General features: G+C 45.9%; 1 protein-coding gene across 2 annotated transcripts in view; it reads left to right on the plus strand.

Annotated features, from left to right (window-relative positions):
* The first annotated feature begins 304 nt into the window (after window positions 1–304).
* ZPR1 (ZPR1 zinc finger) overlaps window positions 305–15,492 on the plus strand; it is a 33,748-nt gene continuing 18,560 nt past the window's right edge. Inside the window, exons 1-7 of one of the 2 annotated variants that reach the window (XM_056543241.1) lie at window positions 305–589; window positions 1,140–1,301; window positions 8,226–8,316; window positions 8,397–8,467; window positions 11,231–11,317; window positions 11,701–11,823; window positions 11,964–12,017. In XM_056543241.1, coding sequence (XP_056399216.1) covers window positions 467–589; window positions 1,140–1,301; window positions 8,226–8,316; window positions 8,397–8,467; window positions 11,231–11,317; window positions 11,701–11,823; window positions 11,964–12,017 — 711 coding nt within the window. In that variant the 5' untranslated portion in view covers window positions 305–466. The remainder of the gene's footprint in view (window positions 590–1,139; window positions 1,302–8,225; window positions 8,317–8,396; window positions 8,468–11,230; window positions 11,318–11,700; window positions 11,824–11,963; window positions 12,018–15,492) is intronic. The other variant, XM_056543240.1, reaches the window with a different exon arrangement.

Consider the following 15,492-nt stretch of genomic DNA (forward strand, 5'->3'; position numbering starts at 1 on the left):
CACCATTTTCGAAAAACTGCATCATAGGAGTGCAAAATTGACAGGGCAGTTTTTTGACATGTCAAAAAAATGCCAGGAAAAAAACACAGTAGTGAAGTCCTACTATGCAAAGTGGCCATTTTTTTGACAAGCTACATATCACTGAGCAATTTCCATTTTGACCACAAGAGGCACTGCAGAGCACTTCTTCTAACACTGAGCAATTTCCATTTTGACCACAAGAGGCACTGTGGAGCACTTCTTCTAACACTGAGCAATTTTCATTTTGACCACAAGAGGCACTGCAGAGCACCACGCAGCATTAATAGTGGATGGGACCCATTACGCACGTGTGGTTGACAGCTAGTTCCGGGTCATGTGACTACCGGAGAACGCGTCCTCTCTCTCACGTTTCGGTGAGCGGCGGCGTGCAGTTACGTTACTGTAGCGTAGACACGAATCTCTGCCGCTGGGCAGCCGGTATACCATGTCTCTCCTCCACGCCACCACAGCCCCCTCCTCCGCCCCGGTGTTTCGGGACATCAGTGCTGACGATGAGGAGCAGCAGCCGCACGAGATAGAATCGCTGTGTATGAACTGTTACAAGAATGTGAGTGTTGGTGGGACGGAAGGCGGGCACAGGGGGAGTTTTAGTTTTATTTTTTGGCGGGGGAGAAGGTTCTAGAACAATGTGCATGAGGCTGGAGCAGTGCTTCCCTACCAGTGTGCCTTCAGCTGTTGCAAAACTACAACTCACAGCATGCCCGGACAGCCAAAGGCTGTCCGGGCATGCTGGGAGTTGTAGTTTTGCAACAGCTGGAGGCACACTGGCTGGAAGACAGGGAGATTTAATAAAACCTGTGAAGAGGCTGAGTTGCCCATAGCAACCAATCAAATCACTTCTTTCATTTTCAGAAATGAAAGAAGCGATCTGATTGGTTGCTATGGGCAACTCAACAACTTTTCCTCTGGACAGGTTCTGGTAAATCTCCCCACAGTGTTTACACTAATTCAAGTGGGAGCAAAGTTTTAGTCACTTCTGGAATAATTTTGGTCAGTCCCCCTGGTACCGCCGACCATCATGTAACGTGCCAATCAGTTTCCCAGATGGCTTTGTGCATTGTGGGTAATATTTATGCCATGACTTGTGTGTCTTACAGGGCATGACCAGACTTCTTCTCACCAAGGTGCCATTCTTCAGGGAGATCATTGTCAGCTCCTTCAACTGTGACTCTTGTAACTGGAGCAACACGGAGATCCAGTCCGCCGGACGCATCCAGGACCAAGGGGTCCGATACTCACTCAGTGTCAGGAGCAAGAGGGTGAGGACTTGTGTAATAGGCCATCAAAATCCTCTTTATACCGCATAGAAATGCTTTGACAGGAGGACTAAACACCGCTGATATCCGATCATTACAGTATTAACTAGGGGCGTTAATCGCCAAGAATTTGGCAATACGATTCGAATCACGATACCAGTGTGGCGATTCGATATATCGCGATACCATCTTGGTGACCATACATCGCAATATATCCCGATTCTGCCTAAAAAATGATGTCTTTTACACTTTTTTATTAAAACTTTTTTTTTTTTTTTTTACACTTTATTAGACTTTTAGGAGGAATCATTAGATTCCTCAGACAGATGAATATTGAACTCCATTGATCTGCGATCCATTGATAGAGCCTAGTCCAGCCAGGATCTATCAATGACAGAGCCACGGGACAGCAGGAAGCAGAGGTAAGCCCTTCGGCTACCTCCACAGTGGATCGCCCGCCTGCGATCGCGCTGCGGGGGGGCATCCACCCCACTAGCCCACCAGGGAGCATTCACAGATCCCTTCAGATGCCAATGTCAGCTTTGACAGCGGTAATCTAAAGGGTTAATAGCCAGCCACGTCGATCGCTGCATGCTGGCTATTAGCGGCGGCCCCGGCTACTAAATACAGCCGGGGGCTGCAGAGTATGGAGCGGGCACGAGTCCGGAGCCCGCTCCATACACCCCTCTGAGCGCTGCATGCTGGATATTAGCGGCGGTGATGCATCAGCGGCCCCCGGCTACAGAAAACAGCCGGGGGCCGCAGAGTACGGAGCGGGCACGAATCCGGAGCCCGCTCCATACACCCCTCTGAGCGCTGCATGCTGGATATTAGCGGCGGTGATGCATCAGCGCCCCCCGGCTACGGAAAACAGCCGGAGGCTGCATAGTACAGAGCGGGCACGAGTCAGAGCCCGCTCCATACCCCCAGAGCGCTGCCGCGTCAGATCTGGCCTGCCCAGCTCCACAAATGTGGAATTGGTATCTCCTGACGCCTGGGACATGCTGTTCCGGGCGTCAGGAGTTAGAAATTCCACATCCCTAAAAGGATCGATTCAAAAATATTTTGTATCGATTCAGTATCGCCAAGTGAAAAAATTGCGATAATCGAGCAAATTGATTTTTTTCTTACATCCCTAGTATTAACCTTAGAGGACAACTGTAGTGCTAGACATTTATAGATTACTGTGCCCGGGCCTCAAAAATACACAAAATAAACTTTATCATACCTTCCTACGAGCCCACGATGGTCCGGTACCGGCCTCACAGTCCAGTGGTGCTTGCCTCGTTCAACTTCCTGGGGACGGGGACACCGCAGAGCCGTCGGCGTATCACCGGCCACAGCGATGTCCCGCCCCGACCGGTGATAGGCTGAGCCCACTGTCATGTAAGGAGCTCTGTCCAGCTCGTTACATGACAGTGCACTCAGCCTATCACCAGCCGGGGCGGGACATCGCTGCAGCCAGTGATACGCCGACGGCACCAATTTTGCGTCACCAATTTTACTTTGTAATGACATCACTTATTTTGCGATAAAATGAACGTCGCAAACAAAAAAAATTATTTATGTAGGAAAATTAAAAAGAAAACCGCAATTTAGCAAATTTTGGAAGGTTTTGTTTTTACGCTGTACACTTTTCGGTAAAAATGACCTGATTTCTTATTCTGTGGGTCAATACAATTATAATGATACTCATGTTATATGCCTTTTTATAATTGTACCGCTTTAAAAAAAAATCTCAAACTATTTTAACAAAATTAGTATGTTTGAAATTTGCCCTATTTTGACCACCTGTAACTTTCAAATTTTTCCGTATATTCCGTATATGGGCTAATTTTCTGCGCCGTGATCTATAGTTTTTATCGGTACTACTGTTGCTTATATTTTACTTTTTATAAAAAAAATTTTTAATAAAATGGGACAAAAAAAGCAGCAATTTTGGACTTTTTTTTGAACATTTTTTTTTTTTTAACGTTTATGCTGTTCACTGTACGGGATGATTAACAATTTATATTGATAGTTTGTAATTTTGTTTACGCTTTGGGGGTAAAATGGGAAAAATTGATTTACATTTTTATTGGGCAGGGGATTTTCCACATTTAATTTTTTTATTTTTTTTTTACACTTTAATAGTCCCCATAGGGCACTATTTATATCAATCACTTGATTGCTAATACTGTTCAGGGCTATACATAGGGCATAGCACTGATCAGTGTTATTGGTCATCTTCTGCTCTATCTCAGACCAGAGCAGAGGACCCCAGGAGATGGCTGGAGGCAGGTGAGGGGACCTCTGGCCGCCATGCTGGATGTTCGGATCCCCGCAGCAGTTCTGCGGACGATCCAATCAACCATTTAAAGTACCGCACTGCCACAGATTCCGTGATCTGTATTGATCACGGCATCTGAGGGGTTAATGGCGGACATCCACATGGTCGTGGATATCCGCCATTAACGGCAGGTTCCTGGCTGCTGATAGCGGTGTGTAGCGTAAATGTACGTCATGGTGCGTTAAGTACCACCGCACCATGACGTACATTTACGTCCATTGTCGTTCAGAGGTTAGGCTACGTTCACACTGCCGGCTGTCTCCGGTAATGTGAAGCCCGTTATTTTAGGATCGAGAAAAGCTGGAGAAAAAAAATAGTGCTTGCACCGACTTTTTCTCCGGCTTTTTTCTCTGAAAACAACGGTGGCTATTGAATACAATGGGGTCCATTGGGAACCGTTATTTGCTGGTATGCCGCGGCAAAATTAGGGTCGGCAAACTGCAAAAAAAAAAGTTTGACGGCCAAATTTGCCGGAGCATACCAGCAGTGAGAAAGGGGCCTTAAAGGAGTACTCTGATATAAAAACCTTTCATTAGAGGTCCTGCTTGGCAAAATCGGTCCAGCCGTTATCCTGCAATCCTCCCTGGTAATTTTACTCACTTCCGGGTACTGTAAGCATGGCCGTGACGTCATGAACGTTTTCCCAGCATGCTTACTCCTCTTCTTCCACTCCCAACCCCTCCCTCACTCCTGTTCCCTACCCCACAAATTATATTGTGTAACGCCCCAAGCTGCCTCCCCTTCTTGCGATCTCCACCCCCTGCCACTACGCCATCTCCTCCCACTCTGCCTCCGCCAATACTCCGCTGCAGTATTGGAGTAGGATGCTTTGTGAATATAACAGACAGTTACGGCGGCGTAACTATCTGTTATATTACTGGTTGAACAAAATCACATGTCCGGTCCTTCTATGCTGGCGAGTGCGCATACGCGCGACTCGCCAGATGATAGGAGGAAGGTTAAATAGGCGTTTACTCAGCCCAGCGAATGCCGGCTGAGTAAACGTACAGCATTATGAATATGCAATTTGGGGCACATAGGTGCACTGGATGGGGAGGGCTAACTGAGGGGAGGAAAGGAGAAACGATGACGTAACGTTTCAGAAATGGCTGCTGACACGCATATACTGTGGAACGAAAGTCATAATGCTGTGAGGAAGGCTGCACTTCCAGATACGCAGAAACACATGGATCCTTACACAGAAGGCAATGGAGGTAATTGGGAGTCTTATATAACTTTGTAAATCCTAGCTAATGGTGTAAAAAAGATTTAGGTTAGAGTACTCCTTTAAAGGGGCTTCTGGGACTTAAACCTGTCATTTTTAAAATAAAATTAGAAAAACACTTGGCATCTCACAGACATTAGTCATGGTCTCAGTGCTGAGACCCCCACCGATCATGAGGGGGGGGAAAAAATGTAAACACACACATTAACCCCTTCCTTATTAAAAGTTTAAATCCCCCCCCCCCTTTTCCCAAATTCCATGTAAAAAATATATAAACATAATAAAAATAAACGTATGTGGTATCGCCGCGTGCGTCAATTGTGTACGTGCAAAGAAATTCCAAAATAGAGGATTTTTGGTCACTTTTTTATACCATAAAAAAGGAATAAAAAAACTATCAAAAAGTATGATCAAAACCAAAATGGTACCCATTAAAACTTCAGATCACGGTGCAAAAAATGAGCCCTCATACTGCCCTGTACGTGGAAAAATAAAAGTTATAGGGGTCAGAAGAGGACAATTTTAAATGTATTAATTTCCGTGCATGTACGGTAGTTATGATTTTTTCCAAAAGTACGACAAAATCAAACCTGTATAAGTAAGGAATAATTTTAATCGTATGGACCTATAGAATAAAGAGAAGGTGTAATTTTTACGTGTAGAAACGGAAGCCCCCAAAAGTTACAAAATGGTATTTTTTTTTTCTTCAATTTTGTCGCACAATGATTTTTTTTTTTACCCGTTATGCCGTAGATTTCTGGGTAAAATGACTGATGTCATTACAAAGTAGAATTGGTGGCGCAAACAATAAGCCCTCAAATGGATTTTTAGGTGCAAAATTTAAAGGTTTATGATTTTAAAAGGTAAGGAGAAAAAATTAGAGCAAAAACTGAAAAACGCTTGGTTAAAGGACAGGAGCACTTTAATATGAATGGTCTGTCATAAGGCTGTGAGAGAACTGTGATCAGACTGGAAAGAACTACACAACTTCCTCTCTAGTATACAGCAGCTGATAAGTACTGGAAGGATTAAAGGAGAATTGTACTGAAAATTATTCCTTTTCCTCTGTGCCCGGGCTGCAAAAACTTAAAAAACAAACAAACTTTAACTCCCCTTCTGACGTTCCTCTGTTGTGCCGATATCTGTGTCCCAGTCCTCCGGTGCTGGTCTTCTTCCTGGGGACTGTGAGTCATACTCCGCTCAGCATATTGCCGGTGTGAGGTGCAAATTTGCGTCCCGTGCAAAATTGCTTCTGCTCAGCTCTCCGAAGATCTACGAAGCTAGAGCTGGGGGTAGGGCAGAGTGAAGACAAAGCAGGGGGAGAGAGGACGTCCACGCCTTCCTCATCTCCCCTCTCTCAGCTCCGCCTGCATTTTCCAAACACAGGTTTGCATGAGCAGAGTGAAGGTAGAGCAGCGGTAGAGAGGAGGTACATATGACTCCCTCTTCATCTCCCCTTCTCAGCCCCGCCTGCGTTCTCCAAAGGCAGGCTAGAAATCATCCCCAGCAGCATTGTACACAGCACATTCATAGCACTCGGCCCAGCCCTTGGAGTTTATCCTCCCCCTTACAGCCCGTGCAAACCTGCGGAGCTGAGAAGGGGAGATGAGGGGGGCGTGTACGTCCTCTCGCCTCCTGCTCTGCCCTTCCCCCAGCTTTAGCTCCGGAAATCTTTGCAGAGCTGAGGGGAGGAGCAAAAGCAAACTTGCACCTCACACCGACCGCAGCGATTTCCCGCCTCGGCCGGTGATAGGCTGAGTGCACTGTCATGTAAGGAGCTCAGGCCCCCTCTCTCCCTGCTGCCCAAGCGCCTTACATGACAGTGCGCTCAGCCTATCGCTGGCCAAGGTGGTAATTTTCTGTACAGTTCTCCTTTTAAGATTTTTCAATAGAAGGAAATTACAAATCTGTGTAACTTTCTGGCACCAGTTGATGTTAAAATTTTTCCCCCTCTAGTGTACCCCTTAAACACTGGGGTAATTATTAGGATATCAGATTGGTGGAGGTCTGGCTTCTGGAACCTCCACAGATTAGCGGATTGAAGGCATTAAGGCATCTTATATGGGCACCAGAACACAAACAGGACAGCACATGCATGAATACAGGCAAACTGACACTTGAATTCCAGGAAAAGTAAAATAAAAAGGGGAAAGTAGTGCAAATATATTGTACCTAGAATAGTACAAATTGGCAAATACAGCTATACTGTATCACTAAATAACAATAGGAGAATACACTGTCAAGATAGCTCAGCGGGGGAAATCGGGGGAAAATAAAACCCGATACCATATGTGAAGCCAGATCCATACAGAACTACCCCAACATATGTATTGCTATTGGTAGCTTTGTCGGGGGGGCGTGTTCTGGTGCTCATATATTTTTAATGTGATTTTATGTTGTATTTATATCAAAGATTTATTTTGCCTATTCTATTTTTGTTTTTGTGAATACGTGCAAGCCCATTTTGGTGGCTCAAGTGTGGCTTTTCTTAAAGCCCTCACTCAATTTGTTGCAAATCTATACCAGCCCAGACCTAGCTTACAAAACTGGCTGTGAAGAGTATTTAAAACAAAAAGTTGCACATTTTTTGGCGTAACAGGGTAAAAGGAATCGTACAAAGTAGTGTTCTGAAGTGATTTACGGGGTTTTGCTTACGTGTGCCAAATTTATGAACACCCGTGCAGTATTATGATAAATATATGTCGCACATAAGTAAAACCGAAGCAAATATAAATTGCTTAAAAACACACATTCTAAAGACAACAAAGATAAATGTTTCTTTACATATTTAGTTGTGGCTGCGCCTGGTTCTTCAGCTCTCTGCAACTCTGTCCCATTCAGGTGCAATACCAGGCACAGCCACTATAAAATGTGAAGCGCTATGCCCGGTATAACATGAAGACTCTGCTGAAGTGTCACAGCCCCTTAAGTCAGTTTATTGTTGGGGGTGCCAAGAGTTGAACCCCCACTCATCTAATATAGATTGCCATACCACTTCAATTGCTGTCAACCAAACATTCCTTCGACAGATATCTTTGGGGGTTGGAACAGTTGGAATAAAACATGCTAATCGGTCAGGTGGCCTCCATACACTGCCAAAGTCAGCCTGCTTTAGGTAAAAGTGTATGGGCTCCATCAATATTAGTCTTGGAAAACTTCTTTCAGATATACCGAAAGTGCTGTAATCTGTTGCAGAGTCCAGGTCACCATCCTTGTCTTGGCAGCCAGGACTGGAAGTGTTTGTCACAAATACATTTTATGACACTTGTGTGCGATGTGAGTAACATTGGAGCTCCACAAGAGTATAATCCATCTTGTGCAAGTTTTTTCGAGGCTGTGCATATGTAAGACTAGAACATTTCTTTTGCTCCAGGATGTGGACCGTGAGGTTGTGAAAACAGACTATGCAACCATGCGTATTCCTGAGATTGACTTTGAGATCCCTGCGTGTACCCAGAAAGGAGGTAAATATATCGTATGCCTTGTGTACACTGTGCAGTCTATAAGATGCGCCATTCCTTATGGATTGTGTATTTTCTTCCAGCTCTCACCACCATTGAAGGAATCTTAGAAAGGACAATTGTGGGTCTTCAGCAGGAACAGCCTCACAGGCGGGTAAGAATGGAGTATTACATTCATATGACTCCAGGATATAAAATTGATTAACTGGGCACTGTCAGAGATAAACACTTTTGATATGTGGTAAAGTGTGCATGTGGTAAAGCAACCAATAGGTTTTGCAATTGCTTTCATAAAAAAAAAATTCAGTATTTCATACTGAAAAAGCCAGTCAAAAACAGCCTCCTGGGATACATACCAGCCTGGCTGTGTCCACTTGTCATGACTTACGTCATGGACCCACTTTATGATTGACAGGTCTGCAGATCTAAAGCTGCCGTGATCTGCTCCCTCACTGTCTGTGTTTACTTCAGTCTCCTTGTGTGAGGAGAAGGGGGGGGAGGGGTGGGAGTACACTGCTGCCTGTGAGCAGATGATGAAAGAAGCTGGTGACTGAAGATGGGGACTGAATGGAGGATTTTTTGTTTAAAAAGTAAGTGTCCCTGCATGTGTATATATGTGTGTGTGTATGTATGTGTGTATATATATATATATATATATATATATATATATATATAAAAAATCTATCTATCTATCTCTAATTAGGGATCGACCGATTATCGGTTTGGCCGATAATCACGATTTTGGGAATTATCGGTATCGGCAATTACCTTGCCGATAATGCCCCGCACCGCGACCGCTTCAATGAAAACCCCCCTGTCCACCCCACCACTCTGCCCCGGCCCCATTGCCTCCCCCATCCCCGGTTTTATAATTACCTGTGCCTGGGGTCCACGCTACTTCTGGCTCCTGCTGCGTCCTGCGTTACGCTGTGCGCAGCGACGTGACGTCACTGTCAGTGCGCATAGTGATAGCTCAGGAGGACGTCACCGGAGCCAGATGTAGAGTGGACCCCGGGAACAGGTAATTATAAAACCGAGGATGGGGGAGGCAATGGGGCCGCGGCGGTGGGGAGAGCGGTGGCGGTCATAGGACTCAGAACCCCCGGACAGGCAGGGGGAGAGTAGCGGGTGGCGGCGGCGGTCTATGGCTCCGCAAAAGCCACTGCATATCATTGATTTAAAGCGCCCGCTTTAAATCAGTGATCTGCAGCGGTGTCGCGGGGGGTAAATAGCCGATAACTTATACCGATATTCCGGTATAAGTTATCGGCTATCGGCCCTAACCTCCACCGATTATCGGTATCGGCCCTAAAAAAACGATATCGGTCGATCCCTAAAATATATGTGTGTGTAAATCTGTTGTCTAGGTAATGTGCATGTGTATGAATAAATGAAGTCAGTGTGTGTGTGTGTATATCTAATACAGGGGGACAACAGTCATATGCCTCCAGCTGTTGCAAAACTACAACTCGAAGGATGTGTGGGCATGCTGGGAGCTGTAGTTTTGCAAAATCTGTAAGCACACAGTGTGTGTGTGTGTGTGTAGCATAAAACCAGAAAGGAAAGGGTTACAGTTGCTCACTCCTGTGGCCAGTGACTGAGGAGAGTGAGAAGAAAGGGACCCGCCCCCCTGCTAATAGTCAACAACATTAAGGTAATTCAGAAATAAAGGTAATTCTGAGAGAAATATAGGTCATAGACACATAAATGATATGTACATGATCAGGATGAGATACTGAGCAACATATAACAGTTTATTTTTTTGGGTAATCTGACAGGTACGCTTTAAGGTAGAAAATTGAGAAAAGTAAACTCATCACAGGATGAGGATAAGTAGCTGATGGCGGGGGTCCGACTGCTGCTATTAATAATGTTGAAGTCAAAATATCTACTGATGTATGAAATTGTTCATTAAGAATTTGTTCACAACTGTGCTGGACCCTTCATTGCAGATTCTGTGATATATCATAACAGCACAGTCTGTGGGGCATATTGGGATATGTTTACACTAAAAATGTTTTACACTGAATACCTTCTGAATCTGCCCTTTCTGCAAAAGGAATGGCAGCAACTGATAATGGATGTCCCTAAATGGCTCCAAACCCTGGTAATAGAATATATAATGTATGCTGATGGCTGTACCACTAATGGTGCATGCATATACAAGGGTAACTTGTAGTCTTTAGATGGTGGTTATAAAAATTATAAATAGATGTCACAAATCTCTGCCTCGATGAAGGCCAAAGATGTAAATAAATAAATTAAAAAAAAGTTTCCAGCTGAATTTAATAAATCTCAACTAGAACTTCGTATAACAAGGCTTCAATAACCTATGTGGCAAAGCTCCATTCACAGAATCCGTTTAAAGGGTAACTGCCATTAACAAAACTTTTTAGATAATACTATTATGTATATAAATTGGTGAAAAATTGGGTATATATTTGGGTGAAAAAATGCTGTCCCTGCAGCTATTGCCTGTATGTCTCTGAGGAGTCAAAATACAGGAAGTGAGGGCGGGACAAGCAGGACTCTGTGCAGGCTCCCGGCTTGTCAATCACCCTGATGTGTGAGCTGGGTGTGTGTCACAAAGCCTCAGTGCGCCCAGCCCCGCTTGCCCTCAGTGCGCCCAGCCCCGCTTGCCCACAACAGGTACACTTTAAATGGTGGGACATGAGCAGAGAAAAAATGCAAATCTCCTGCAAAACAGAAACCAGATGAACCCGTTGGTGTCTGTTGTGCTACAGACTGTATAGCTATGTTGTTTTCATCTGGAACAGACTCTGACTCAAATGTGACCTAAGCCTAAGACATGTTGGGCTTGTTAGGGCCAATGTTACCATGCTACCAGCTAATTATCCCTCTACCGTCACGCAGTTCATCATATAATTTGTGTACGTGTTGTATGTTTTCTCTATAGGCTGAGAACGCACAGGTTGCAGAGAAAATTGATGTTTTCATCACAAAACTTAAGAGCCTGAAGGATGGAGAGACTCCTTTCACTTGTGTAAGTAGATTTACTGACACTTGATTCTCAGTTGGAACAGTCAGAAAAGTTTTTAAAGGGAAAGTTCTATCAGGGCACCACTGACAACATGCCCGATTATAGCATATAGACATCATAGTGGGGGCCCCAGAGTACAGGAGAGATCTGAAGCCATACATAGATTTACATGGTGAGAACAGCCAATTGCATGGGCTGTCGTTTCCCTGGGTAAGAACAGGATCCAAACACCCCTGCCAAACATGGTGTGAACAAACCCTACTAATTAAACATTATTTACTAGTAAACAGGGACATTTATTTCATCCTACTGTTGTGTACGTTGAAGAAAGGCCTTTGTGTACAGCACAGGGATATTGTCCTATATACCTTTTTTTCTCTTTCAAGATCATAGATGACCCCTCTGGGAACAGTTTTGTAGAAAATCCATTTGCTCCCCAGAAAGATGAAGCCCTTACTGTTACTCACTACAGGAGAAGCCAAGAGCAGGACTCCTTACTAGGAATAGAGGTGAGATGCTATCTACAGTGATGTGGGGCTTTACACTATGGCTATGCAGGTGCTGCCTATGGGATCTTCCACATTTCGAGTAGACAAGTCCCTTCTTTCTATTCTTTGAGAATAATAATTTGGTTGTTGTTTTTGATTAGAGTGTTGATGGCCAGAAGAATACAGAAGAGAAGCCAGAAGATCTGAAGGATGAGGTAAGACGGAGTGTGCTCAGAGGGAATAGAAGGTTTACACTGAGCATGCTTGCCATTACTTTTACAGGATGTACGTGTGTTGTTTAATGTGCAACAGAAACTTCCTTTAGTAAATCCAATATGTGCTGTGTGCTTATAGAATAAAAATGTTTCTCGGTCGCTCTTCATTGGGGTCACCTATACCGATGGGTATATGCTCTTGCCAATAGGAGGTGCTGACACTAGGGAAAAAAAACGTCAGCTCCTCCCTGGCAGGATATACCCACCCACTGAAGTGAGGTAATCAGTTTTAGTGTCAGTAGGAGGCAAGACACAGGTCTGGTGCTCTTCAGACCTGGTCTTTATTATTTTCTAGTAAGGGGCTACGTACAGGTAACCCACTGCTGAGGTGTAGTTCCGAGTGAGTCACCCCATGTTGCTCCATGGGTCTTATACAATGCACCACAACTAATTTGCAGGGTTCCTTGCTTTACCTGGTCCCTCTTTACATACCTGCTGCTCTCATGGCTGACGGCTGGTAACCCAATTTCAATGTGTGGTTCTAAATGCGGGACCCGGTGTGGGCAAGGTCCCTATGCTATTTAGCCAGACTTCCTGCATGGTTTCTAATCCGCCAGGTCACCTCCCCCTTTCCTGATGCTCCTGTGACTGCATCCCGGTCACTCACTTTCTATGTGAAGGTCCACAAAGTGAGTCTTTGTGGGTTCATTGAACCTGTTATCCTAATCAGACTGTCTGCATGTTTCCTGCCCCACATACCTCCTTCATCTCTTGCAGCTGCGACAACAGTTCTGGTGTTTGACACCATTAGGAGATGTGGTGTGGGAATTTCCTACAGGTTCTATAGCTTTTCACAGCAACAGCAGCACTCTCTGTTCCCCTTTCTAAAAGTTCCAAGTTGATCTGCTAGGGGCATGATTGTGACACACCGTTGGGTGCTGAGCCTGTCTTCCATACTGCCGAACTTATGGCTGTCTGCGGTTTCCTTCATGTCTGCAGTCTTGGTACCTCACTTCTATCGTGAGGTATCTATGTCTGTATCCCAGCGTATGCGAAGGTCCCTCTGCATGTGTAGAGCCCACCTTCCCTTTTGTCAGTGGGGTGTGCCTCGGGCCTTCCTGTAATCTTGTTTCTGCAAGTCTGCGGCGATTGAGCACCTCTGTTTTGGCATGGGGCCTGGTGGGGTATAAAAGTCCGTTAAGTGCCCACCACTTATGTCTCCAGGTATCTTCCTGGATTCCTGTGCAGGGTGGCTCAGGTGCCTGCTTTGTTGCCTTACATACGACCAGACTGGCTCTGTTGGTGCCCATCTGGCCCAGAGTTTCACTCCGATGAGGTGTTCCTCTCAACGCTGTTGCTTGTGGGGGGGGGGGGGGGGGGTGTGCGCGCGCGCGCGTGCGTGAGTGCGTGTGTGTGTGTGTGTGTGCGCGCGCGTACATGCTTCTTCCTTGCATTTGTAGTCAAGTCTTTGCACCTTTGCCCAGCTCTAGTGTTCAGGATTCCAATCCCTCTGGGGACACACATTGGCTCCTTGATATGTTCTCGTATAGTTCCTGAGGGCTACGTCTAAACGGTGCCGTAAGGTGGCATTTTCCTGCTCCTACAGTGCCTGGCACTCTTTGACAATCCCCCTGGGATCAGGGGGCTCGACAATCCCCCTGGGATCAGGGGTCTTGGCATTGTCATCTTGACCACGCCTTGTTTTCCCCTCAACTAGGGGGACTATTTCGCTGGGCACTTTCTACTGTCGAGATGGAGCCATCTCTCTCTTCCCACTATATAGGTGGGGTATCTGGCTGGGCCTGTGGATTACTGCCCACTATTGCAGACTGGCTCTCTTCCTGTTTCTTGGTTATCTACTGCTGCTTATGCAGCCTTGGCACTGTCCTCTTTTGGAGGGGTTTATGTAATCGTGTATGGCTCGGCAACAGCCGGTCTAGCCACCGTCTGTTGTTTGGGTCCTGCCATTGCTCTCCCTCGGCGCAATCTCCCTGGTAGGGTGTGTTCCTCCTTCCCTTTGACTGTGTCAGTTGCGCTTCACTGACACCACAGTCTACTGGAGTAACCTTCCTGTGCCCAGAGCCTGGGAGTCCCAGCTGGGTTCCCTTTTTGTTTCCCCCTCCGTTCCCGTCCTGAAGGGTTGTTGCTTCAGAGTGCTCTGGTCCGCTCGGACCACTGGGCTCCAAGACCGGTTAGTCTCCTTGTCTTGGACACTATCCTAGGATGCTGTGGCGTGCCTGCTTTTCTAGGTCGGCCCTCCTGGTTCTTTGGGCCCTAGTGACGGTTGAGGTCTCGGGTATGTATAGCGGTCCTGACAGACTTCTCTGTGATCCTATTTATGGGGCGGTCTTTCTGTACTGCACTTCTTCTTGTCTCTGCATGTATGTTTGTCACCTGGAGTGTTTCACGGACGTTGGGTTTACTTACCCTTCGGGTGTAAACCTTTCCAGGAGACTCGGAAACCTCCAATTTCCATGTCGACCGCTCCGTGTTCCTGGATACTCCTTTTCACGGTCTTCCGCTCCTTTCTTGGCCGTTTATTCTTCCGTGTCAGTCTTCCAGATGACTCGGGAACCTCCAGTTACCATGACTGTTGCTCCGGTGTTCTCTGGGCATTTCGCTCCTTTCTTGGCCACTATTCCCTTTCATCTTTTCCTTCGGGGTCCATGTTTTCTCAAGATGGAGGGCGTTTTGGTCGTTCGGATTACACCAGTTGGGCTGTTTCGCCTCTCGGGTGCTCGCGGTGGGCTCCTGGATAGGTGTTTTTGGGTCTGTAGATGTTCAGATCATCGATCTTCTGCACCAGGCCTCTCTAGAGCCGGTTTCGGTCTCTTTTATTTTTATTTATTTTTTTTCTGGTGTTTTTTCTTCCTTCTATGTTTGCCTTCTTCTCAGGTGTTACACTGCTCTCCCTGGCTTTTTTTCCGCCATGTTCTCTTGAATCGGTTGACTCTGGATGGGGTTCTCTGGTCTTGCCCTTTTCCATTTTTGTTTTCCAGCCGGGCTGGCCCTCTGTCTGTTTTTTTGTTCCTTAGAGTTGGTTTCCTACCTCCTCCTGGGATGTTCCGGCCCATCTAGCTTCCTAGGCGACCTGTCTTGTCTCTCTATAAGAACCGTAGGTGTTAAGTCTCTGCGAAGGGGACAGTCCCTTCCTTGGCATCCTAGTCCATCTTCCGGGAGCTCTGTTTCTGGGCTTCGGTTATCTCTGGCCTGGGGTCTCATCTGCAGGCCTTCTGGGTGAGGTGGGTTTGGTCTCGGGACTGATTCCCTTTCGCTGGTGGTGGTTATACCAGCCCTAAGGAACTGCTTTGGTACGTCCCATCAGTTAGGTGTCCCCCAATGAAGAGCGACAAAGAAAAGGAGTTTCTTTTTTTTTTTTTTTTTTTTTTTTTTTTTTTTAAACTCGCCCTAAAATCTTTCTCGTTGCCTTCATTGGGGGACACCGCACCCACCTATCTCTTCGTTTTTTTTTTTG

The sequence above is a fragment of the Hyla sarda genome, chromosome 10, assembly GCF_029499605.1.
Source record: "Hyla sarda isolate aHylSar1 chromosome 10, aHylSar1.hap1, whole genome shotgun sequence".
Classification (NCBI taxonomy): domain Eukaryota; kingdom Metazoa; phylum Chordata; class Amphibia; order Anura; family Hylidae; genus Hyla; species Hyla sarda.